The sequence below is a fragment of the Notolabrus celidotus genome, chromosome 18 (genome assembly GCF_009762535.1).
Source record: "Notolabrus celidotus isolate fNotCel1 chromosome 18, fNotCel1.pri, whole genome shotgun sequence".
Lineage (NCBI taxonomy): Eukaryota > Metazoa > Chordata > Actinopteri > Labriformes > Labridae > Notolabrus > Notolabrus celidotus.
Window position 1 is genome coordinate 13,715,739 of NC_048289.1, and position 27,297 is coordinate 13,743,035.

The window sequence follows — 27,297 nt, forward strand, 5'->3', positions numbered from 1 at the left end:
AGGTGTGGTCTGTTTAAATGTTGTTCTGTACTGTGTGGTATCTGGTGGAGTTATCCTGTTTCACCTTCCAGCAGTTTCTTTTGGATGTCCTGTTCCTTGAAGGGTTTTCCTTGGATTGCTTTTTACCAGATTGTGCCGCTTAAGTACGTGTGCGCCCGTCTTTGTGTTTAGCCTTCAAATATCTGGTTTCCAAGAGCTGCAGCTAAATTGTGCCCATACAGGAGAGTCCTCTCAGATTTCTGAACTTTTGTGAGCAGAGAGAAAGAGGGAGACAGAGGCTTTGGCACGGTTTCCTCTCATATTTACAACAGGTAAGCAGGCAGCAGACTGACTTATCTTTAGTATTTGAAGAATGTTACATAATGCTTGTAACCTTTCTGTGGATTTTGCAGTCATTGGCTGGACTCAAGGATCTGTGGGAAAGTCAGGGCTGATCTTTGAAGATCTACAGCTGGCTATTAAAGTGTGGATTGTGGTCCACTCTTCTCACATCAGATAGGATTTTGTGTGCTTTTTGTATTTGAATGAGCTTTGCCCTGATATGTCCTTGTGTTTCTGGAGATAAAAGTGGTTTGAATAACCTCCATGCCTGAGTGGCTTGGATTAGTGTAATTTACTGTCGACCATGGTGGTAACCCAAGTAGTGTGGTAGAGAGGAAAACAGCTATCAAGTCATACCAATTCAACAGAACATTCATAAATAACACAGATGTTTGGTTTCTTTGTCTTTTTTATTACCTCTACAAGTCTGACATATTTTGTGTTCCTTATTTTCTACCAAGCCTACGTAGAACAGCAATTATTCAGCAAGACTTTGTATCAGCATTAAATTGTTGAATTTAAAGGGCTATAAGCTGGCGGTGCCTGTGTATCATGCTGTACCGCTTTGCAAACATCCTGGCGATCTGTCAAGAGACAGCAGGAAGGTATTCATGAGGTATTTGCATGCATGATCAGCTGGGCCTTGTATGCTTAGCATGCAAATGTTCCCTCCAGAATAATTCCAGGATATGAAAGTAACAATGTTCATAAACACACTTTATTGTGTGTTGTTTGAATACTGTCGTCATGTTGTAATGTAAGAGGACATTTAATACAGAATTTGAAGAAGAAGACAAAATACAGGCTGTCATATGTCAAATTGTAGTCTCATTTAAAGGGCAAACATATGCTCTGTCATTTCAAGTTAACTCAAAGATATTTCCTTATGCCGTCCCACCACTTGCTCTTTCATTATTTGAATTCAGGCGATACCAATGCCATTTTACAGGATGAGACAGCTTTTCTGAGATAACCGTTTCCACATAGTAAATGGGGTTACTGGAAGAGGGCTGATTAACAGCCTTGAGATGTCAAATCTGTGTCATAAACCATCTGGTTTTCAGGAGTTTTGTGATTTTTCATTGCTGTCACAAACATTATTCCAAATTGATTCTGACCTATATTCCTGCAGTATCCAAGTACTACTCTACCTTTTTTGAATGAAAAAGTTGATCATATAGATGTCATAGTGTCCTTCATGCACTTAGCACATCTGGGCATTCAGGTCCAAAGATCCCTGTAACCATCACTTACTGGTTTCACTCACTGGTTTCGACCCTGATTTTGCACAAAAGCCCCACTGAACTGCATGATGACCATGTCTCTCTCGTCAACCAACAGTCCCAACCCTCTTTAGCCAGCGCAGCCCCCACCATCACCAGCCCACCCAACCTCTGCTTTCATGGGCTGCCCCTCTAATCCACAAAGGAATGTCCCCTGCCCTAAAACGTCCCCTCTCTTGAGTCCATTTTTGTGTGTGCTAATGTTTCATATCCACAGATCATTGTCTTTTTTTGATCATCTTATGCCAACCCACTAGGCATATGATCAGAGCTTGTTAAAAGCTATTGTAAAATCCCCTCCAGGAAAGACTTGTTCCAAAGGGTATTCTTCTTCATGGGGTCATGCACAGCAGCGGTCTGTGTGGAGGCAGTCAGGCGTGTCCAGGCACTGATTAGACACAAATAGAGGAAACACAAAAACCACAGAGCCTGAAAGAGTTTCGTTTGAATTTGGTCGTTATCTATCTTACTGCTGGCTCCCAAGGCTGTGTTTGTTAAAGCTATCAATGTAAATTATGACCTAACACTCTTTAAGAGAATACTGTGAGTAACTTTTTAAAAACATAGGCTGAAAATTAAAAGTCAGCATTAAAGCTCAAGAAATGGAAAAAAAATGGGAATTTGAAAAGCAATAAAGTTAATCAAAAAAGGAGGTCCATTGAAAAAGGCTGCCCCTTAAAACATCAGTTGGAAAGATACCAAGTACATTTTGTCAGTTCAATTTCTTCCCTCTCCATTCTGTAGAAAAATGAATTAATTATAAATAGAATAGATCAGAATAAAAATGAGATCCAAAATTAACTGACCTGTAATTCTGGTGCAGACTAGCAAGGGTAATAACATTTAATCTTTTAGTTGACTAGACACGCACACCCCACTTTGTACACAACAAAAATAAGGGCCTGAAAATATTTCCAGCCAGCAGATTGCACTCATTGATAACTGAAAGATTTATGTGTTAAAAGAGAAACATGACACGTGATGCTGGGTTTGGTGTGGCACCAAACTAGAATATACAGCTCAAACAGTCTAAGCTTTGTGTCTATCAGGCAAGGCAAGGCAAGGCAAGGCAAGGCAAGGCAAGGCAAGGCAAGGCAAGGCAACGCAACGCAACGCAACGCAACGCAACGCAACTTTATTTGTATAGCGCATTTCATTCATGAGGGCAACTCAATGTGCTTTACATTAAAAGATTAAAAGCATTGGTTACATTCAGACAAGCATAAAAGAGCATGATTAAAATGACAAGTATAATAAAACAGAAAAGAAAAGGATAAAATTAAATTAAATTTTTCATTTAAAGCAAGTTAAATTGGCTAACATAGGAAGGCAGTGGCAAATAAAAAAGTCTTAATCTTTGATTTAAAAGAGGTGAGAGTTGGAGCAGACCTACAGCTTTCAGGGAGTGTGTTTCAGATATGTGGTGCATAATGACTAAACGCTGCTTCACCATGTTTCGTTCTGACTCTAGGGACTGAAAGCAGACCAGTACCTGATGACCTCGGAGGTCGAGATGGTTCATACAGTAGCAGCAGATCAGCAATGTATTTTGGGCCTAACCCATTCAGTGCTTTATAAACCATCAGCAGGATCTTAAAGTCTATTCTCCGGCAGACAGGAAGCCAGTGTAGGGATCTAAGAACTAGAGTGATGTGATTTTTTTTTTTCTTTGTAAATGTTATTGGATGATAAAATTCTGGATACGGCCCTTTAAATAAACCAAGTGCCTCCAATAATATGTGAAACAAGTAGGTTTAAGCAGGACAGTTTAACAGCTGTGGAGAGACTTTCCCTCAGTGTTGGAGTGAAATCCCATTCACCTTTTAGTTTTTAGGTTAGACCTAGGAATAGCCAGCAGGCTCTGCTCACAAGACCTGAGGGGCCTGGCACTCCTGCAAAGGCTTAACAACTCTGATGTAGGCCATGGATAGCTTCCACAGTGTAGTAGATTTATATTGCTCTGCTTGCTCTGGCCGTCACAGTTCTCAATCGAGGCTGTGTCAGTGGTGGGTTATTATTGTATATAATGCACCACTCTCTAACTGCAAATGCAATCATGAAGACTGATCAAGTGATGGTTTAACACTTATGTATAAATGTCATCAAGACCACAGACACTCAGGGGGAACTCCCCACAGGTTTCTCACCTCTTCAAGCAGCAGAGCTGTTATGCAAAGCTGCATGGAACATGTGAGGTGTGATGCTCCATTGTGAAACAGAAAGCTAAAAGCTACATTTGAACGCCTCCCGGTGACCTCAGAAAAGGAAACTTGACAGTTTCAATCACAGGGAGTTCAAACTGCACCAGCTCTTCTCCAGCCTACACTATTTAACAAATTGACTTCATGGAAAGCAAAGTGAAGGGAGCTGAAGTGGGATGAGCCTAAACTTAGCATTGCTGTGCTAACCACCATTCAGTGAGATGAGCCTCCACCTCTCCTCTAACTAAGTCCAGCTGAGTTTAAAACGCAGATCGTAAGCCACTCGGGTTTATTAGCAGTTTCAGCCTTCTCAGCCTCTCGAGTCAGGGCTCAGCGTTGCTAAGCAGATCAGCTTGTTTTCATGTGTAACCAAGAAGCCACACACGAAATGAAACTCTCTAGAATGACCATGTTCACATGCGCGCTCACTTTCTTGAGGAATAAGAGAGCTGAGACCACAGAAACCCCAGCCAACATACACCCAAGATCCCTCCCAGCTAATTTTGTCAGCGATACACGCCTGAAATTACACTGTAATAATGGGTTAGAGCAATTTGTGTGATGGTTGACATTTGACTTAGTCTGTTATTTGTGTAAATAGATTTTAATTGCATGGTGCCTCTGATAATCCTGCATGTAAAGTTCACAGGTCTCTGAGAGCCAGATAAGTAGATTGTTAGTTTAAACCGTGGCAATGTGGACTGTTACAAACGCCAGAAATCAGTCCGTCTTTAAAACATATTTGATCCAATGTTTTGTGATCTGAGGACCTGTTGTTACAGAATCTCTCATCTCACTGTTGCCAGGTTACCAGCTGTACGAATATACAGTATGTAGCTGCACTTACGTAACCGGTTTAACACTTCAGTGCTACAGCACAGGAAGATATATTGCTCCAGGTTTTGCACATGCTGGGATTTGATAAACATGCATCAGGAACAAGAACATTTCTGTTGTAGGGTTGCTCATCTCTACCTTTATGATTCCTTTTAATCTAAGATTAATGTGATTCCACAAACCTTTACTACTTCTTACTTGTGTCTGTGTTGTGAGAACACTTAGTCTGAAGCTTTAAAAGCTTCGAGTCACATTTTCTTCTTCTTGTCATATGCAAAGAGAACAAAAAATGCACACTTTGAACCCTTGAACAGTCCTTGTAAACCTGCTGATGCCTTGTCTGCAAGATTTTTCTCTGGAGATCATTTTATTGGTGACTTTTTGCTCCTGTAATCAAAATATCTTTGCATAATTCTTCATGAAAACTGTCATGTGAGTGAAATGACCATGTGAATGAGTTCTTAGTTGTTTTCAGTAGCTTAAGTTTACATGGAGAAAAACTGGGCTGTACCTCTGCATGTGATTTTCCACTGAATCCAATATGCAAACATCATAGTAAAGCTATTTGCAACCATGTGTGGAAAACGTTCCCTTACATCATTTATGAAATCATCATGAAGCATCCAGGCAGAACAAATGACAAGGTTATGGAAGAGGAATACTTCTCTTGTGCGGCCATGATAACATTAGATTTGAATGTTGTGTTACTTTTATCTTCCAGGTGAAGGATTTGACCAAGTTTTTGGACCCCAGTGGCCTTGGAGTGATTAGCTTTGAAGACTTCCATCGTGGGATCTCGGCAATTAGTAATGGAGGTGAGTCATCAGATGCACTATTTTATTTATTGATTTATTGCACATATAAAAGAACACAACAAAACATTGCTGTTCAATAACACGAGCCAAGATATAAGAGGTACATTCAATAATAAAACTAACCACTAACACGTTATGTGCAGGAGGCGCCAAAAAAAACCAAACAGGCTTGTCGAGTGGCCCTCCAAAGAAAACATCAACACAAAAGACAAAGTATCAATGTAGATCAGAATATCTACATACAAAACAAAAAAAGATGAATAAGAGGGAGTAATATTTAAAACAATGATCAAAAGAGAAGAAGGGAAAGTTTAAAAAAAACAAACAAAACAAAAAAGAACAGAATATTTATTTATAAGTTAGGAAAGTAGGGAGAGTATGTGTTTGTAAATATCCATTAAAAATGTGTATCATGTTGTATTACTTAATTCACCTAATATAAATTTTATGGTTTGTTTCTTGAATGAGTTGAAATTTGTGTTACTTGTTATATGACCGGGTAAACTGTTCTAAAAGTGAGGGCCTCTGTATCTGATGGAAAACTGAGAAAAGATTGTCTGAAAGAAAGCTGGATGGAGTTTGTTTGCAGACCTTGTTTTGTAAAGATGGATCTGAGAGTTAAACTGAAATAAATTCTGAAAGCTTGCTGGGAGTAAGTTGTGAATGTATTGAAGACAAAAATATTAATTTGTAGACGCTAAAGATCAAAGATGGGGAGGATTTGTTATGATTGAAAAATGGGAATAGAATTACTGAATCAGATGTACTATTTTAACGCTGTCTGTGTGTGTTTCCACAGATGTTTCAATCTCAATATGAGATCAGCTCTTCACCATGAAACTCTTTACTTACTGTCCCCTTTTTTGCAAACTGAACTGGACGGGTGTCTAAGACTACATGCAATAATACCTACAAAAAGTGTTCTGACATGAAACAGCCTCAATGCCTCATGCATATATAATACAGGAATCTTTTGTATTATCCATAATATATTTTTATATTATATTGTTCATTCAACGCGCTGATCCACATCGCTTACAACTCCTCGGGCTTTGGATGAGTTTTTTGACTTTGTTTAGGCTAATTCAAAATTTTGTTCTTAAGCCACCTGAGGTTAGTTGAGTAGTCACTGACACACATCCTCCATAAAGCACGCACAGAGTTGTCTGCTACATTCACTGAAATAATTTATTGCTTATGTACTCTGGTTGACTTTCCAGTAAACAAAAAACAGACTTAAACTTAATAACATGACTTGTGGTCGTAAAACTGTTCCTCTCCGCCATCTAACCCACCCGAACAGAGCAAATCACAGCACCTTTAAAGGTTACCTATCAGCGTTCACTGTCACAGGCTCGAGGAGGAGCACACACGCGTCACACACACAAACACGCAGCACAGGTAAACTCAAAGACATTTCACCGTCAATCCAACTAGTTAACTAAATTTAACAAATATACTTCATAAGGCTAAATATAATTAGATTTAACTCAAAGTATTTTTCACACAAAATATTTATCTTAAATCTTAAATCTGGCCCCAACAATATTCCTTTTCTTTTCCTTATTTTCCTGTGATCATAAAAACCCGTAGATATCACTGTTCGGTTAATAGGCTGACTCCTTGAGCCTAAAGTAGGTGTGAGCAAGAGAGCAGAGGTCGAGTGACATAGTGAAAATGTTAAAAGAGCTAGCACCGCTAATCAAAACAAAGTGCTGATAGAAATATGATGTTCTTAGGATTTCTTCACTGCTGTTACACTCTTAAGTACTAATAAATATTTCCACAGCTTACACAAATGTACCAGAAGGAGCAACATTTTGTTTTCAACTCTATGCTCTATTTCCAGTGTTGTTAAGTGATCTTCCCGGAGTACTCTCACTCTCATTCTTTTTCTTCATTTTTATTTCGTTTAACCTAATTCTTCTGCTAAAAGAACAACAAACAAATTGCCGTGGCAGCAAATTCTTGCAACTACATTTTGTTTTGAGCATCTGGCTCTATCTGTCAGAAATCCCCATGGTGCCAAATATTGTTGTCAACACAGTATGTTCAAATCCATCGCTCAGATGAGGTGAGGCATGCTAGGAGAAACAGGCTGAAGACTGACCCACATTCTAAGTAACTGGACTCAAAATGCTGCTATTCTTTCTTTAACTATTTACTGCCTTTCTGAACCACTTTTAAAACCTGATGTGGGTTGTAGTGACAGATATTCTGTCTGCCCGTCTTAAAGTGGGAGCAAATTATGAGTTGTGTTGTCAGGTTTTATACATTTTATATTAAAATAGTCTTATCTTTATGTTGAATTGACTCAGATTTTCTAGAGTCTGAAGTGTAAGATACAAATATTAAAAGTTTTACCTTTTAAAGCAACTTACAGCACATGCACGTACTGTTGACACACTATAAAGGTCTCGATGACGTCACTACATAGTGCCCCTCAGTCCTCAGTCCACCCAGCCTATTGATCAGTACTACTCTTCTCCCTCAGTGTTCTGGGTTGCACAGCTCGGGTTACTCAAAGCATTAATAAGTCATGCACTGGAAAGCATGAGATGCACACACACATGGGCTTACTGGCAGTGTTTCAGAGCGGGAGTGGTAGAGAGACGAGGTTGAGCAGAGAGTCCTATTCGTCTAAATAATTTACTGTCCTCTCTTTTAGCCAGTGTCCTTTCTCTCCATTGTTTATCTGCTTCTTGTTAGTAGTTACAAAGCTGAGTTGAAAGCCAGATTGTTGTATATTGGCATTTTTTTAAAGAACAAACTGCTTTCATATACAGTAAAAAAACCCCACAAAATACACCTACAGTCTAACAGCCAACTTGAGGCTCAATTGTGTTAATATAATGTGCATTTCTTTGTCCCAAGTAGAAAATCATAAAAAGAATTTCGCTATTCGATTTATTTATTCAAAGAGACAGTGCATATTAATGAACATTTCAGCGTTGCATCAATGTAAATATGCCAGAGTTAGCCATAAGACTAATTTTCATCCGTAGTCCCCCGGCAGGTCAAAACAGATTAATCACATCCAATATTATTGCTTTTCAATTGATTTGTAACCACAAAAGTAATTTTTTGTCAAAATCGCTTGTGCATATTTTAAGCGAAAAAAAACCTTATTTGATTACCAGTTAGCTGCTATAAGACAACAATAATTATAATAATAATAATAATATAATAATAATAATAATAATAATAATACATTTTATTTATAAAAGTGCTTTAAAAGTTTCTCCAAGACACTTTACAAGAAAATAAATGATACAATAGAAAATCAAAGGAAAACAGTGCAAAAAAAGCAAAGGAAAGCAAAGCAGCAAAACAAAACAAAAAAACCCCAAAACAAAATAAAACCAAACAAAACAAAACAAAAATCAATCAATTATAGGTTAAAAGCCTTTGTAATTAGGTGGGTTTTGAGTCCGGATTTGAATTGGGTGAGTGAGGGAGAGAATCTGAGGTGTTGGGGGAGAGAGTTCCAGAGGGTTGGGGCAGAGACAGAAAAGGCCCTGTCCCCTTAATGCAAACAACAGCTATTGTTAGCATTAAGCTTCATCCTAGCTAACATTACAGCTAGATAGACATTCTTCACCTTAACTATCACATCCTGTAACACCATAAACCAGTGACACCAACAAGGAAGTAGCTGAGTCTGAAAGTATTTGAGGGGCTGTAAAATATGTTGGTTTAACTTGAAATATGGCCTTAAAGCCTGCTCAGATTTGAGCTAACCATTATCTTTAAGTTTGAGATTGGCTGAAATGAAATTAAACAATTTTTCAGACTCTACATGTATCATTTAACAACACAACAATCTCACTTGCTTGGTTTGATAACAACATTTGAGCTTATCGACTTTATACTGAAGATGTTGGTATGGTTAAATGACAGTGAAGTTTCATGATATTAAAAGTAAATGCGTCTCTTTGGCAAAATTGTTTTGGTTTGCTAATGCACATATCAGGGAACAATGATGTCATGGATCAGAATCTTGCCAGGGATCATCATCCCATGATCCTGTTACTCAATTTTCCTTCCTCTGTTCAGTAGTTTCTGTGGAATCAACAATGTGGGAAATGAATTAGAATCCGATGTTTCCAGGAAGAAAGTTTCCCATCAGTGTGTGACCATCAGAGCTCTGCTGTAACTTCCCCAGCTAGTCACACACTGTTGACAGAATTCCACAGAGTGCCTTTTTTTTTTTTAACTATTGACCTTCTGATCAACTGAATCCATGTCATAATTTCTATCATGGTTACCATCACCTGTACTGTTAGCATAGAGCAAAACCTGCCCTACCAGCTCCCGTCATGATGCTACAGAAACTTAATGTCCTCCCCCTTTTTTCTGCTTCATTTCTGCCCCTCTTGTTACTGGTAAGCTACCTTTTTAATAAAGACAGGCCTGCAGGGCATGGAAATGCCTTGTCCCCTGTAGTTTCTATGGCATGTCTGGAACAACAAGGAATTCTCTGTGTCCTTTAATATTTTGAACATATGCCAAAAGACTGCAGGTGTGTTGCTCAAACAGAAGCCAGCTTCTTCTGCAGAGCCCCTTTGGGTGCAGACTCATTTCTCTTAAATGGTCTGATATGTGTACAAGTCACCAATAACAGCAGGGTTATGTAAGACCAGAGGGCACAAAAGACCCTTGGAATCTGCTGGAGAACACTGTTTGTGCTCTATTCTCTCAGTAGGGTGCTATTCACAGCTCTGTTTACTACATACAGGAGCCGCAGTGGCTGATGGGACTCTGTCTTGCTTGTATGTCTCAGGTTACATTGCAGTGGCTCTAAAAGAAGCCTGTATTGACAAATCTAAATGGGTGTGGGTGTCCTGTTGTCCCTTTTTTATTGTTTTATTTTGCTCATAACCTCATGACATGATATTTTGCAGCCCTTTAAATCAGAGTGTAAATGTTACATAATGTTTACAGTCTCATCATGCTTAGATTGCTGACTATATGCCAAAGTAGGGCAGCTGGGACACAAGCTCCTAAATGTGCTGATGCATGGTTCAGAAAACACATCATTGACAGAAAAACGAGGTCATCTAAGACAAATATTTAACATAAATCTGTTAGCAGTGACTATTCCCTTAGTATGAACAATCTTTAAGAAAATTGAAGTCCTATTGTTTGTCAAATTCACAACATTTTTATCAGCATTCAAACAAGTTTGACACATTTTACCAAAACATTTACTTAAATCTGCTGTGTCCTTTTCTAGCGGCACATATAGTTTGTTTGCTCATGGACATTTGTGCTACATGCACACCCGCCTTTTGTTTGTTGATCCTCCTTCACTGTTTGACTTCATGTGTTTATTCTGCACACACTTAACCTGTCTTCTCCCTCATATATCTGCAGGTCCAGAGCCGCAGCTCTACGGTGTAAACTACAGTCCAGGGGATGGAGCTGTGGGCTGTCCTGAGGAGTACGACGAGGTGAGGCTCAGACTCTCTCGCAATGATGTGTGTGCCGGTGCTGTTTCACATTGTGGAGGTCACAGTCCGAACTCGCTGTGCACTCTCACTCTTTCCACTGTAATTCACAAAGTGGCTTGCAGAGCTATCATTACCTCTCTGTGAACGTTCCACAGACTGAACCCCCTGGTTTGGCTGACACTAAATAGCATCTGGCAGGCTATGCTTTTGAGTATTCTTTGACAAATATTGAATTAGCTGGAATGTGCGCTGAGTTTTTTGCATCTGCGAGGACGTGTGTTTTTACAGTTGTGGTCAGCATATCTGGAATTCCTCTCTCCTCTTGTGCACAGAACTTGTATATTTAACCATCATTGTTGCTGGCCTCTGCAAAATTGAAGTCTTTTTGCTATTGTGTGCAATTCTGGCACTGCAGGACTGTGACTGTTGTTTTAGTGGCTGAGCATTACACAGTATCAGCACCCTCTTTTGGTAGGGTTTAGAAGTGCTGGCCCATGTACTATACAGTAAAGTTCTAATGGACTTCCTCCACTTGAACACATTTTACATGCCTTTTGAGTTGATTCCCGTATTTTCGGATATAGCTTTCTGAAGAGATCTTTTGGTAGAAAAACCTGTAAATGTCGCGCCCCTGTGTTTTTTTTAATTGAGATCAATAAATCGTATACAAATAATAATGAGATAACAGATTAAGGGTTTATTTACTGTGCAAAAGCTTCAACATAGTGTAGGTCTTGTTAACATAAAATACACTCATTATGTTGTTAGGTGAATGTAACTTCATGAAGATAAGGGTGAAATCTTGATAAGTGGATTTACAGTAAATGCTAAAAACATGCAACATCTATATAATAACAAACCGTTTTGAAACACCTTTTCCTGCACCTTAAATCAGTACCTGGAAGATGTGGTCTACTGCTCATATGATGTATACCAAATTGTGTTCCTTTAGCTTAAAATAATGCTGAAATGATTTATCAAACTACAGATTTCCATCATCTGTTAGAGTTATGCAGTCTTTTTAAACTTTACAACTGGTGCCGGAAATACCCACCAACAAAAACTAGGGTTGCAAAGGGGTGGAACATTTCAGGTAGATTTCCGGAATGTTTCTGGTAAATTTTCATGGGAAGTTATGCTGGGGAATTTTAGAAATATTCCAAATTGGAAACCTTCCATGGGAATTAATGGGGATTAACTGGGATTTGTGGGTAATTTAATGGAAAGGTATCAAATCTAAGCATAAATATTTGTTTTGTTATAAGCAGACATCCATCCAAAATAATACATTTGAAACAGATTTATTTGTAAGTAGAATTTTATCAAGTGTTAAATATTTTATTGAACAATCAATTCTTTCATTGAAGAACAAAAACATGAATGTTGAGTTAAATATTAACTCATCTCTCTGACCAAACCCATTCAAAAATTAACAAAAATGCAATCCCAACAAAGTCCCATTCAAAATGTTAAATGAAAAGAGCCCCTCTCCCTCTAAAAATGTCCCATTCAACATGCAAATAAAAAAAGAATCTTCCCTTAAGCTTCTCAAGCCTAGCCTCTTCATTTTTGCTAAACCCTCTCAGGCAATAGGCTCTTCCTGGGCCCTTTTCAGTTCCATATTAAGAGCCAACCTTTAATTAAGTAAATTCCTTGTTTATTCCCGTTTATTCCCATAAATTCCTGTTAATTCCCATGGAAAGTTTCCAACTTTGAAAATTCCTGGAATTTTGCAACCCCACAAAAACTGTTTTGTTTTAGGCAGCAGAGTAGCTGTGAGTCTTTACTAACAATGTTTCTAGTCCAGTGATTTATAGAGTGTCTTTGCTGTTTACTGGAAGCCTTCTGCTGGGTTTTGGGAAAGTTTATGTTTATGTTTGAAGTACTCGCCACACCTGTGTCCATGGCCTTGTTTTTTCCCCTCCAGTTTCTGGCAGAAAAGGGTTCCTCTCTCTCAATGGCTGCGCTGTTCTCACCCTGTTTGCTCTCAAAACAGGCAAGGTGAGGCTGTTCAGCTGAGGCCTGGCATAAGAGAAAAGCAACGCCCCATTCGCCCCCTTTTTTCCTTTACTAAATATTTTCTGCTGTTGCTTGCTTTTACATTTCCACCTTACACTTTGATTAGAAATAGAAACTTTAAACAGCACCTCTGGCCATCCTACTTGTCATATGCAGTGCTGTAACGGTAAGTTAGCTTTCTATTGGCACACAGTCAGACAGTTATGACATGCTGTCGAGATGTATAGCCCTCCTTTGCTGTCCGGTCTGTGACATGTAGAACACGGCTTAATGATTTATTCAGTCACTCTGTGCCAGGAAGTGAAGTTCCCAGGAGCCAGGAAAGATTAAACAATCCTTCAGCTGATCGGTGGTGCTTTAACTCAGGACCTGTCTTACAGAACACCACTTGATTGAGCATTACAACTTTCTTCTGCTACTCTTTGGACTTTGTCTCCTCCCCTCTGACCACCCAGCGGAGCTGAATGAGGTGTCACAGTATTTTCCATTTTTTTAAACGTGCCCTCACACACTCCCTCTCTGAGAGTGTAGCAGAGGGAAGCATTAGTATGAGTTATCAGGACGCTCTCATGACAGGCCAGCTTCCCTGTGTGTGAGTGCGGGCAGAGAGAATGGTTCTGGGCATGGTGGATAGCCCTCTGGGCCCTGCTCCTTCTGACGCTTCTTTTATAATGGTACGTTAGCCCTTTAAACATGACTCACCTGTGTCGCCTTCATTATTGCTTCACAGCTCTGATACCTGATAACGTTTCTGTGGTTGCTAATAGCTTCAGATGGGTTTTCTGTCAGCTGTGCGTTTTGTACTCAGCACTTGGTGTTTGTCACTTGGAAAGCCTTAAAGCTTGCTTGTTTTGTGAGAACTTGTTGCTTAGAGGTGTTGATTACAGCAGGGTTTGCTTGAAACAGCCATCTGAATCTCAGCAGTCTGTCTCTGAAGTCTGTATGCTTTGTTATTTGTTTGGATTTTGGCACAATCATCATTGGTAGCTACTGGCTACACTTGAGAACTGAAACAGACTGACCTTAAAGTGGCTGTTTTTTAACATTATTTGGTAGACTAGATGTGTTGTCTGCATTTTGCTCAAATTAATCCTGCTTTGGTGACGTTTCCGATTGGATCTTGGTATTTCTATCTATTATGAATAATCTTGCATAATCTTATAAGGATGGTAGGAGCTTTTTTAGCACTACTACTTTACATGTGCACTTTTGCTGTACTGGAGCAGCGTTTATTTAGAGCCGTGCTATTGTTAAAACCAGGAAGCCCAGTAAGTACAGATCCAGATGAGTTTGTGTAAGGTTGCTTTCATGCTCAGTTTGGCAGTCTTTGTATCTGTTTACTGTTTGGTAGCCATCCTGCGATGTGCTTATCCCTGTTTTCTATCTGTTCCTGCAGCAAAATGAGGTGACAGACAGTGCGTACCTGGGCTCTGAGAGCACTTACAGCGAGTGTGAGACCTTCACTGATGAGGACACAGGGGCCCTCGTACCCCCTGAGATGCACGAGGATGTGGAGACGGACAGTGGTATCGAGGCTACTCTTCACGATCCTGAAGACAGTGGAAATAGGTAGGTGTCAATTTCCCCATCAACCAGAAACATAATGTCAATCCTGCCGGAAACGCTCATATTTTCTAGGTTGAAATGCATCATCAGCTTTTTTTGTTTGACACAGCGTCCCTGAATAACTCCTGTCATACGCAATAAATCGTAATCCACTTTTCATGAGAACAAGATCAACGTCATAATGCTGCTCATAATCACTGCTGGCTGCAGAATTTACTGAAAATGTGTGTCAATTCTTCAGCTGAGGGTTAGCTCTGGACTCGCCCCACACTAACCTTTCCCACTGATCACGTGCTTATGAGTCTTGCATGCTCAGCACTGGATCACTTGGGTCTATTTGGGTCACCAGACAGGCATTAGACGGCCACCACTTGATCAACGTAGGGTCTTTTATTCCTTAACATAAACCAGTAGGAAGAAAGACACATGTTATGATTGTGTTCAGTTTGTCTCTATTTGTCTTATAGTGATTAAAAGTATATCCTTGTGTAACTGCACACCGTGTTTAGTCATGCAGCTTAAGGAGCCCTTCACTTATTCTGCTGGGACAGTGACTGTTAATGTTTTCTGTGCGGCTGAACAGGAAAGCTCCTTCAGAGATAACTTGAAATGCACACAGTGTGAGCGCCAGAGACCTTGAACACAGAAAGCACTTCCACCATTCTTTACCAAAGTCGTTTGACTGAGTGGGTCATCATTCGATTCGGCTGGAACAACTGAACTCTGTTTATGACAAAACCTTTTATTGATCACAGTAGGTGAGATATGTTCATGCTGTTTCTTCTGTGTTTGTAAGAATGGAACAGTTTGGTACTTTTTTCTGGAACCACTTGTGTTTTATTCATAGTTTTGTTGAAATGATCGATGGTTGTTAGTCATCACAGTAATGGTTGTCTTGTTTACACACTTTTCTTGTGTTTGAAATCTAAAAGTGGTGTGATGAGTGTCTCATAATGGCACAGGGTTGTGTGTATGTATGTGTAACACTTGAAGTGTGTCTGTCAGTAATAAACTGAAATACATTCAGAATAATGGTAGTGTAAACACATGAATTCATACCGAATGAAGATACTCAGTGTATACGTCATGATGGGATCAGATGTTTTTAGTATGGACATTTGGAATGCTAGGTTTTGATGATGTTTGTGTAAAGAGCATAGACTGTATTAAATATGGACGTAGTATCCGTGATTTCACCCATCTGTTCCTGAGCGCTGTTTTGAAGCCAATCGTTGGCGGCAGCCATATTGGAAATGCTGAACTCAACCAGTCAAAGTGTGATGTAAAGAGGCAGGGTTTGAGCCTCCTAGCCAAAAGCTATGTGTTCCTGTCTGGGAGTTATGTCAGTCATGTCCTTATTTGGGCAAAAACTCCTAATCTTAACATCTTCTGAACCATCGCGTTAGAAAAAAATCCCCCCCCCCCCGTACAGTGTTTGCCGATAGAGAAATTAGCTACTGTAGCCAAGCGGTTTTTTGAACCACGCTGCAAACATGTGTATTAAGGCTGCAGAGATTGTCTTTTTTGAATTAGTGTGTATGTGGTTTCCGGTGTTTCTGCAGCCAGCCTCAAGCGGATTTGCAACGAATTGCAGTTTATAACACTTCTGCATGGGCTTCATAGTTTGAGACCGGAGGTTGCCGCTTGGTAAAGAGAGGAGTAGGAATTGAGCCTTATAATGGATTTTTCTGTATCAAAATTGGGCAGCACATAGCCTAAAGGGATGGGCATTCAAGCAAAAGAACTATTCAATGGTCACTGGGAACTATTTAACGATTATCCGAACTGTATCCAAAGTTTACACCTGACCTCAATTTTGTAAATTTTAGAGGAGTCCCTCACAGAAATCTTTGACTCCTAAAGAAGTCCCTGCAGTTTTGTCTTGTTCTGAATCTCAAAGCAAAACACCCGTTTTACTGGCACCTGGAAGGAATGCCTTTTTCTTCTTTGTTATTTAATGGCAGTTAGCAAACAGCTTTCAGACAGGCCAAAGCCAACATTAACAACATATAAAAACCAGGGGCCGGTAACAATAATGGAAAATATATGTTTTTAAGATGAGATAATACTTGCATTAGCTATTCCTTTTTAAAAAAAAAAAAAAAAAAGGACTATGTCATTACTGAAAAATCCGTCTCTCTATAGTCATCATGACTTAATGTTAAAAAAACTGCTGCTTGGCTGTGAAAAAATCTGCCTTTTTGTCTCCTTGGTTAAAGAGAAGTTAAAGCCACTAATTAATGAGGCAGAGTGGCAACACAGAAATCTACATTTCTAAGATTTGTCACTGTCTAATATAGAAGTTACATCATTTTGACCTGACAGACCACTGTTTCCTTTTATTCTAGTTTTTGTCTCAGTCATGTGGTTTAAGGTTGACATTTTATACAGTTGAGGTCAAAATTATTAGCCCCCCTTGTGAAATCAGATACAAACCTTGATTTCTCCATCAAAAATGACCATTAAAAACAAGTGTTTATAGTTAATTTGTTCCAAAATAACAAAGTCAAAATATTCACTACGTTTGATTTGGATATTTTATTGATGCAATGAATAAAACAAGAAAAGGTAAAAATGACACTTTCAAAATTATTAGCCCCCTGGCCCTATGTAGTCAGTAGTGCACCCTTTCTGAGCCACACCTGACAACAACCTCTTCAAATAGTTCTTTACAAGGTTGGCACAGGTCTCTTCAGATATTTTGGCCCATTCTTCTAATGTAAATTGTTCCAGCTGGTCCAAAGTACAGGGTTTCTGAGCATGGACATTCACTTTGAACACCCGCCACAGATTCTCAACAGGATTGAGATCTGGGCTCTGCACGGGCCACTTGAGGACCTTGGTTTAGGTGTCCTTTAAGAACTGTTTGACCAACTTTGAAGTTTGTTTTGGGTCATTGTCTTGTTGGAAGACCCAGCGCCGACCTAAGCCTAGACTAAGAGCAGATTTCTTCATATGATCCCTCAAAATGTCAACATAACTTTCTTTTTTCATGATGCCACGCACCCAAACAAGGCTGCCTATGCCTGAGGCTGCAAAACAGCCCCAAAGTACAATGCTCCCTCCACCATGTTTAATTCTGAGAACGGTGTTCTGAGGGTTTACGGACTCTCCCTTTCTTGACCAAACATGAACAACATCCATGTGCCCAAAAAGTTCCATCAGAACAAAAGATGGACTTCCAAACTTATCTTTACCTTTCAAATGTTCTCGGGCAAACCTCAGTCTGGCTCTGATGAGCCGCTCTTTGAGTAAAGGGGTTCTTCTAGGACGGTGGTCCTGAAGCCCACCATGAAGAAGATCCCTCACAACTGTGTTCCTTCAAACATCAACTCCAGAGGAGGTCAAGTCAGCAACAATCATCTTGGCAGATGTCCGGGGCCTCTGGCAGACATCTTTGACTACTTTCCTCCCCAAAGTTATTAAAATGTTGTGTTTTCTACCACGCCTAGGTTTGTGTCTAACAGAGTTTGTGTCCTTTTACTTTGCAATGATGCCACGTACAGCTGTTCCAGACACTGTAAAACGCCTGGACATGACAGTATAGCCTTCCCTCTTATTATGAGCCTCCGATATCTTCTTTCTGAGCTGAAGACTGATTTCCTTTGTTTTTGGCATGGTGAGTAAGGGTAGTCTCTCTCAATAATGTGTTCAAGTGCCCTGTTCGGAGTCCCTGAAGTAAATCTCAATGCTGTTTGAATGCTCAGGTGTTGTTAGGAAGCCAATTGAGTTCACAGGTGTGTTTTAAAAGCAAAAATTCACAGTGGGGCTGATATTTCTGACCACCCCATTTTTCACTATATTTGATATAAAGCTATCCTAAAAATGTATTTTGCATTCTTAAATGTACCAAAGCTACTAAAGAACAATGTTGAATGTTTGCTTATATCAAGTTTTATCAATGATGCAAACATTGGGCAGAATTTAAGGGAAATGTTCCAGAATTCCTGTGGGGCTATGATTTTGACCTCAAGTGTATATATTTAGGGTGCAGATGAACACTGATCATGAACCCGTCGTTTGAGAATTTAGCATTCAGATTTTTGTATCTGTCCTCTTCTCTCATAAAAAGCCAGTTGCTGCTCTGTCTCCACATGAACGTTCTAGTCGTGATAGTATTTAGGGCAAACACACGGGAGGAAGTGCAGATATGTGAGGCCTCATCTGCTGACTGTGTGACCTGTCTGTCCGGCTCGATGACGGATTGGGGTGCTCTGCTTGACGTGGATGTGTTCAGACTTCCCATTCCCTGATTGAAGGTTGAATTCCAGGAAGTGTTGAGTTAGCGTTTTTTTTTTGTTGCTGTTTTCCCTTTTTTTCCCTCTCTGTTGTATGGGCTAATCTGATTCTCTCCGCTTATTCATACCATCGTGCTGTTAAACCCGCTGCTGACGGGAACAAAACACTCACCCTGAGTGACTGTACAGCCTTTAGATTCTCTCGTTTCTGCTTGTTTACCAACATTTCTAAAACTCATCACTTGTTCATCTCTAACCGCTTTGACGGTTTATCAGTCAAAAGCTTGACAGTCTGTTAATAGAGATAAGCAAAACATCTGTCAGAAAAAAATTAAAGCTTTTAAGGGATTTACCAAGTCAGAGACTATTACAGTGAATCAACACTGACTGTGAGTAACAGCAACAAAAAGGTCAGTAAGTAATCTGAGATTTTGACATGCTGCCTGGTTAGCCTAGCTAGCTCTAGCCCTGTTTAGTGTAGCAGTGTATGCACTGGACTAGGGATTAAGAATCTAACAGGATTAGCCTCCCCCACCCTCCTCTATCCTACCCGTGTCCCCACACACATTTGGCCCTTGGACGGTCAGCAGTACTGTCTGTTGGCCATTGCTTAGCTTAAAATCTGATTAACCCACTCACAGTCAACCCTCTTTGGTACGACGACAAGTCTGCCCAGTTGCACCGACGAGGCAACATCAGTCATGTGGAGCTGAGGATAAGCAGCTTGTTAAAGACGCAGATTTTCAGAGTATTGTTGATTTTTTTTTCCCCCTCCAAACTGGAGAGCTATCGTTTCCTTCGCAAAGCGGTGTAACTCGTGAAACTTCAGGATTCCACTCTGGTTGTCTGGAGTTTTGACTCCACGGCTTTCACGCCAGGGCAGTGGAGGGCGTTTAAAGATGCGATCTCTCTCCTCGCCGTCTCTCTGTGTGAGGGATCTCAGTATGGGGCCAAACAGTAAGGGGTAAGTGACATAGAAGTCGGCTGTGTTACTATATCGCTTGATACACCCAGCATGTGTTGTGTACATGGCAGTACACATGCTGAAGAGGATGAATACTGAAGTGAAGATTGCAGAGTCATGGTATGATTTCGGTTTTCACAATGAGAAGTTCTGGTGATAGTTTGGTTTTGAATTGGGCAGATTAACGTGTCCTGGAGTCTGTCATGGTGTGCTGAGAAAGCAAACTTTTCTGCTGATTTGGACATCCTCCTGTGTGTGCTCCAGACATCCAACACTTCCTCTTGGACAACAGGAAAGACCAGCTTTCCAGCTTTCCTGTTAGCCACGGATAATTTACTTTAGCCCTTGTCGTTACTCTGTCTAATTCACATCAAAGGCTTCCAGATCCAGATCAGGTTTCTGTCCAGTTGTGTTAGATCATCAGCCAGAAATGTTCAAAGCTTCAGAAACATATAATTATGTGAAAATTCCTCTCACAAGCTTCAAATGTCTCTGTTGTGGTTTTGCTTTTCCACAATGGTTTTATACATTTAGTGTGAGCAGAGGTAGCCTTGAGGATTAATGACATTTACCAGATTAAATTGAGGGACAAGTGACCAACTTGTCCAGATTGACGCTCTTCGAAGGGGGAAGATTAATTGTGCTTGTTGGGGATTTACAGTAGACTCCAGTCAGGTCCTGATTTCTGGGTAAAACACACCAACCTGATGCCAGCTTTTTTTCTTACAAGCTGTTACAAAGATACTCCTGCTCAAGTTCTAAGTAGGGCTGTCAAAATTGCTCCAAAATGACGTTTGAATATTCCCTCTAAAAAAAACCCAAACATAGGTTCTAACCATTCGAATATCTATATTTGCGCATTATGTCAATAACAGGTGGGCAAACTAATACTAGGAGACATAACTACTTGTATAGGTATTTTTATTTCAGATTTAACATGCCTAAAACATACCTACACAGTACAAAACAAGTAAATGACCTAATGGCCCATACCGTAACACGTTTAAGATCGTAGACCTCTCCCCTCTCTGTGTGCTGAGTGAGTGCTGAGCAAGACTTGTGCAAGCAATTAAAGGACCCGACTCTTGTCCCTAATATAGGCAGGCTTCATTCAGTGATTGAAGCAAATTTTATTAACATTAATTTAAGTTTTACAGTGTATAGAAAGAACATTGAACGCTCCGAGCGAGCTGTGCTGTAATAAACATGGAACAACAACTTTTCTTTGACATGAAACAGTAAATAATCAAACCAGCGGGGACCTGCAGTGCATGAAGCAAATGTCTCTACCTTATTCATGCAATATCTATTCAGTAAATGCAGTAGCCTACACTTTTGTAATGTTCACTTTTGTTTAAATAAAATAAGGTACACAATTCCGAGAAATATGACAACAAAGAACTTTTACCCTGAGGGATCATTTACAATAAAGTGCTATTATAAACAAAAAGTAGGCTACTTACATTCTTGGCGCTTGTATAGAAAAAAAGAGGAAAACTGCATTTTATCTCACTGCCACTGATTGTCAGGCTCCTTAAGTCCACTGTCAGTGTTGGGTATTAGGCCTGAAGACAGTCCACATGTGAAGAGGCCAGTGCCAATGTCTTTTTATTCACTATATTCTCAGTGGAGGAAAGGACGCGTTCAGAGCGCACAGAGGATCCGGGGACGGAAAGATTTCTCTCTGCCATCTGCTTTAAGCTGTGCATGTGTGACTCCTGTGACCTGTCCCTGACCTGTCATGCAGTGCACCCACTCGCAAAGCAGCCGCCGATGTGTTTTTTTTTCCACAGTCTAATATTAATTTTCCCAATCGAATCTCCATTTTTTTTAAATATTGGATTATATATTCTAATTTAGAATATTGGTTGACAGCCCTAGTTCTAAGCACGTTGGGTTTCTTTGAAGGTTTACATAAAGTCAAGTTGCAGTGTCTTACATACAAGTTTACGTGGCTGAAGCTCAAGCCCATTTTTATCCAACCTAAACCCGTCTCCATCCTTTATTTCTGTACAGGGCCTTAAAATAACCACACTGTTGTTGTTTACACAAGTGAGCACACACAAACACTAACACACTAATCCATTCTTAAATGTCCCACAGGTTTTCCTTGAACTCCGAGCACCACAACCACTCGCTGGTGACGGTCATTGGTGGAGAGGAGGAGCACTTTGAGGACTTTGGGGAGAGCAACACATCAGAGCTGCTGCTGGAGAGCAGCGTGGAGGGGACGGAGGGGGAGGCTGACTCCTCTCTGGAGCAGGCGGGCGAGCAGGTCAATGGCTCCTCACTGCTTTCTCCGAGGTACGAAAAAATGTTCACCTACACAGCCAAACCAGAATGCCAAAACGATTACGTAAATACAGGCAGCCTGAGGGTGATTTAACTCATGTGAATATCATTTTAGATCGCTGCCAACATTCCTTTTACCTGTCCTTCCTGATAAGAGGTGTGACATTGTTACACTCAGCTGTGTTGTCCAAGTTCACCCTCAGAGAAAATATTTCTGTTTCACCAAAGACTCTGAGGACAAACTTTGATAAGAAGTATCAGGAGACGTCCATCCCGCCCTTATCTGCCTTTCAGTCCTGTGAAGGACGTGATACATAACGTGAAAACAAAGTTCATTCCATGAGACTGACTATCTCTGTTACTACGTTTTATGAACTATGACTTTTGAGCGTTTCTTAAACTGTTACAGTAGTAGTTTAAATTTAATCAGTCACAGTGTTAGGTCTTAAGGCGGCATCTGTTGCAAAGTCTTTTGGGAGTGACAGAAGGTGGATGATTTGTTGCTCTGAGTTCATCTAAGGGAGTATCTAACAAGCTTTGCCCCTGGCATGCTGTATAAACACACTTCAGCTGTGTGTGGTGTCAAATAAACACCAAAATACAGCCACATGTATACACATACACACACTCAGCCAATGGGAGCAGTTATTTGTGTTAACGCTCTTATTGTCACCTTTTCCTAGTCATGTCTGTACTCCTCCTTCCTCTCTCTTTTTTTTTAGGAGAGACTCATAGCTGGATGCAAAAACCTTAATATGTGATTTTTTGAGAAGAGCTGGTTCACTGGATCAAAAAAATAGACATGAAGCTCTTCAGTTTAGGATCTCTATAAATTAGTTTAAGATAATGAATTGTAATGGTGACATTAAGAGGTAATGGAAGCATCAAAGTAAAAAAAAAAAGAGAAGAAGTAGGAAGAGGGATGAAACAAATACATGGCACTGTAATTTAAGATGCACTTTGTATTCTGGAGTGGGGCACCTCATAAAATTCACTATTTTAAAGTTGTATTTATGCCTTATTTAGACAGGACAGCTGAAGAGACACAGGAAATACGGGGAGCAGAGAGTAGGGAAAGACATGGTGAGGCCGGTAGTCAGACCAGCATCCTCTGCAACAAGGACTTTAGCCTCTTTACAGTTGTGGTCATAAGTTTACATACCCTGGCAGAATTTATGATTTCTTGGGTAGTTTCTGTTGTCATATGTTATAAAAAGAGTAAACACAGTTCTTTGAAAATAAATGGCTTTACCCAACTGCTAACCATGAGTAGTAAGTTTTTCTCTTATCATTCATATTATTTGAAAAAATGGTCCCAAAAAAAAATAAAAAATTCTGCCAGAGTATGTTAACTTATGACCACAACTGTATATGGGGTGCGCTGTTGTGGAAGTTTTTCCTGTTACTGGTGAATAATGAAATAGAGACTTCTGCTGGTCGACAAGGTTTTTATTGTATTTTCAAAGACAAGGTCAATCAACACACAAGCTGTCAGAATGAAGAAAGGCCCCTACCATGGGGAAGACCCAAACATTTATACCTGAGGAAACGCCCCCTAAGGTATGTTTCACGCCCTTTGTCTGCTGCAGGTATCTGCACCAGGGCAGAGTTGTTTAGGACATCACAATTTAAAACACAAAAGGAACCGAAATTGCCATTACAGCGCTTAAACTGTTAGGCCAAGAGTGCCCGGAAGATGCACTTTTAATACCTATATACCATCCCGACCAGCATGTCATCACAAAATACAGAAAGAGATAGTTTTCCCTGTGACTGTATTTTACCCAAAGATACCGCTGTAATTAAGCTGAAGCTTTGTCTCAGATATACGTCTTCACAACCACTAGTGCAGCCACCACCATCACCCACTGCATGTGAAGTGACACCTTTGAGAATTTACTTTCATTCATTGAGTATTGCACTGCACAAAGCTACAGATCAAATCTACAGGTCATAATACTAATCGAAAAGAAAATAGAGGAATACTATTGAGTAGGTGGAGTTTTTAGAGGGCTGGTTTGATTGTATAGACTCCTCAATTTAAGACAGAAAGGGACCAGAGGAGGCAGATAGTGTGACGAAATTCAATGTGGGCAGTGGGTCCATATTCCACAACTAATGAAGTCACCGCAAGCTGAGCTCAACAACTGCACCTAGCAACTGGCCGCTAGCAGGAGTGCAAAATCCACATGGTGAAAAAAGATGGTACTGGAAAGAGCTACACAGAAACTGCTCTTTATGGACTTTGTAGAAGAAAATGGAAATCGTCATGCAGGAAGACGGTTCAAACCTTTTCTCTCTCTAAGAGACCCCCAGGAACAGACTGGCTTATATTCCAGACTTTACGGTAGTTTTGCCTCCTCCAATCTCAGCTAAGAACCTTGGATAATAACAAAGTTCTATCAGTACGTAACGTTACATGCAGGATGTGAAAGATAGCATGTCACACAAGTTGTTTCACTGATAAAAACACAAAGAAAAAAAATAACCGCATCCCACATATCTCACCCACTCTATGAGAATGCGTCACTGTGTTTTTGAGCCAGTCCTGCTCATCACTGGCTCATGTATCAGTGCTGCCTACACACACACCCACACATTTATCTTTGAACATATCACCGCACTTTGACAGCATGTCCGAACTGTTAGGTTGTCTTTTTTTACAAACATACACACACACAGCTGAAGGCATTATTTAACAAAGTTGTCCTTCATGCAGTCGGAGGGAAATGGCCTAATAGTATGACAGTGCTTATGACCATCAAGTGACACTCGCTCAAAGTCTGCCATGCCCTGTTTCTGCCTACATAAACAGGAACGTTTGCCAGCTGGTTGCATAATTCAGACCTGACTCGCTTGCTGAATGAACAATCAGCTGGCAGAGGTGAAGTGAGGAGAGGGTGCAGACTCAAACAGTGAAATAGTAAGCAGTGTGTTCTATTTATTTGATCCACAGCTGATCTTATTTTGACTTATCAAGCTGAATTGTTGCCTTTCTGTGAGAACAACACGCTCTCTCTCCTGTCTTTCCTCACATTAACTGAAGATCAGAGCACAGCCACACTGCAGTCCGTCACATCCCGCGCTTGACTCTATTTAACTCTCCTGTGAAAGTCACTGACACGCCCCTCGCATCTTCCGAGGTGACTCGGCCCACCTCAGCACCACCCCTTCTTCTCCATCACTCACCACTTCCTCCTCCTCCTCTTCCTCCCCTGTTTTTTTCCCTTCTTCTTTCCAGTGCACCCGCTCCTCTCCCTGACTGCTTTCAGAGCTTCCTCAGGGAGGAGGCGCTGGACTTTTTCTGTAGCCAGTGTCACAAACAAATAAGTCGTCTTGAAGACCTCTCCACCCGCCTCAATTTCCTAGAGATGACTAGGTAACGCGTCATTCACCACCCACCCTCCGACCGTCAGCTGTGTGAACGTGTTTGCTGTGATTAGCCTCAGTGTCATGCATGTACTCATAATGTATGCACGGTATTTGGGAGCAGCAACACTGTGGTGTGTGTTGTGTTAAAGATTGAACTCTCATACATACATTATGGAGTATGTTGTTGGTTTGTTTTAGGCCTGTCTTAAACCATCTTTTCCCACCTTCACCCTATTTTGTGTGCGAGTTTCTGATTTTCTTTTAGCATTTACTGATGCTAAAGTCCTCTCAACACATTCTACAGGCTACGATGCATTCATGAAATGCTCTTGGCCTGTTCTTCTCCATCATTACGTCCGCAGGATTATGATTTGCATATCATACATAATACACATAATTCTCATAAGCAGAAAAAAAAACAAAACATACATTGTACATGTTGAATTCATATGAAAAACACTGTAGAAATATCAGTAACCTAGGATATCACAGGTAAGTGTGTCTAATTTATTTATCTATCTGTCACTCATGCCATTATCTTCATGCTTCCTGTGTGTTTTGCAGAATGACTGCTGTTAGTACAGGAAAACTTTCCAAAGAACCTACCTTCATCAGAAAATCCTGCTGATCCAGGATTACTGAGCAGCAGCCGTATTACAGAAACATAGTTACACTTAAACCCTATTTAAGAGCCGAACTTTAGAATTCATTAAATGTATGAAAACACATGTTTTAAATGTTTCTGTAATGCCTTCAAGTCTCTTTCTGTCAAGCTTAACAGATCCTGGATCAGCACTTGTTGGAAACGTAATATATGCTGCTTTGTCTGTGTCAGATTGCTGTGATGTGTGACTACTCCGCAGCTTCAGTTGCAATAAAATTCTATTTATTTATTAGTACAAAACCTCTTAAAAGTCTCTGGTATCAACTATCAGAAATGGGGATTTTGTGGGTAGGTCAAATACCAGGAGATAGGGTCTTTTTCCTCTATCCTTTCTCCCTTCCTGACCATTTTTCCTGTTGTTTTGTCTCTCCATGCAGCGCTGGAAAGAGGCTGTCCAGCAAGAAAGTAGCAAGGTAAGCAGAATAGTTTCTTTAATTTCAGCAGGACAGGCTTTATGTTCCTGTGATGGTTGTAACTGTTTATGTTTTAAGACGGCACAAAGGAAAGTTGAGTTAAACACTCTCTCTCTCTCTATGTGCAGACATCTCCTCCAGAACAGCTCCATGACTCTGGACACAATGAGCGACTTGACGCGGGACATCCTGGAGCTCGCTGACAACGACATCACAGACAAGGTAAGCGCTCATCTGTCAGGGAAGTAAACTGAATCTCTCACACATTCACAGCATCACAGCTGACCACGTCATAATTTCACCAAATAACCTTGCTTTTGCTTTTTATTTTTCTCCAGGTGCTCCTCCTTGAGCGTCGAGTGGCCGAGCTGGAGAAGGAGTCAGAAGCTTCGGGAGAACAACACACACGGCTGCGTCAGGAGAACCTTCAGCTGGTGCACCGGGCAAATGCTTTTGAGGAGCAGCTGAAGGAGCAGGAGCTCTACGCTGATGAGCAGCTGCAGCAAGAGACCCGGCGTCACAAAGAGGCGCTGGTCAAACTGGAGAGAGAGAGAGGGCTGGAGGTGGAAAACCTGCAGGCCAGGTGAGCAGATACAAACATTAGAAATAAGTAATAAATTGCAAGTTACAAAGGAATATTTACATTTTATTCCTTTGTGTATTGTTCTGACATGTAAAAAATATTTAGAAATGACAAAAAGGAACTTCTATTTTTCATCAGACACTTGTAATATAATGTTGGCACTGTGTCTTAAATTTAAGTGGATATAGAACTTATTTAAACCTGTCTAATACATCTTCATTTGTATTTTTGGTATATTTATGTGCCCATTTATTGCAAAGCCAGTGTTTTGTCATG

General features: G+C 40.3%; 1 protein-coding gene across 2 annotated transcripts in view; it reads left to right on the forward strand.

The window, feature by feature from the left end:
* The window catches only part of rab11fip3 (RAB11 family interacting protein 3 (class II)), a 36,502-nt gene that overhangs the window by 4,530 nt on the left and 4,675 nt on the right, over window positions 1–27,297 (forward strand). For both annotated transcript variants that reach the window (XM_034707586.1, XM_034707585.1), the window contains exons 2-8: window positions 5,364–5,457; window positions 10,834–10,910; window positions 14,326–14,498; window positions 21,801–22,001; window positions 26,403–26,438; window positions 26,567–26,660; window positions 26,777–27,021. In XM_034707586.1, the coding sequence (XP_034563477.1) occupies window positions 5,364–5,457; window positions 10,834–10,910; window positions 14,326–14,498; window positions 21,801–22,001; window positions 26,403–26,438; window positions 26,567–26,660; window positions 26,777–27,021 (920 nt within the window). The remainder of the gene's footprint in view (window positions 1–5,363; window positions 5,458–10,833; window positions 10,911–14,325; window positions 14,499–21,800; window positions 22,002–26,402; window positions 26,439–26,566; window positions 26,661–26,776; window positions 27,022–27,297) is intronic.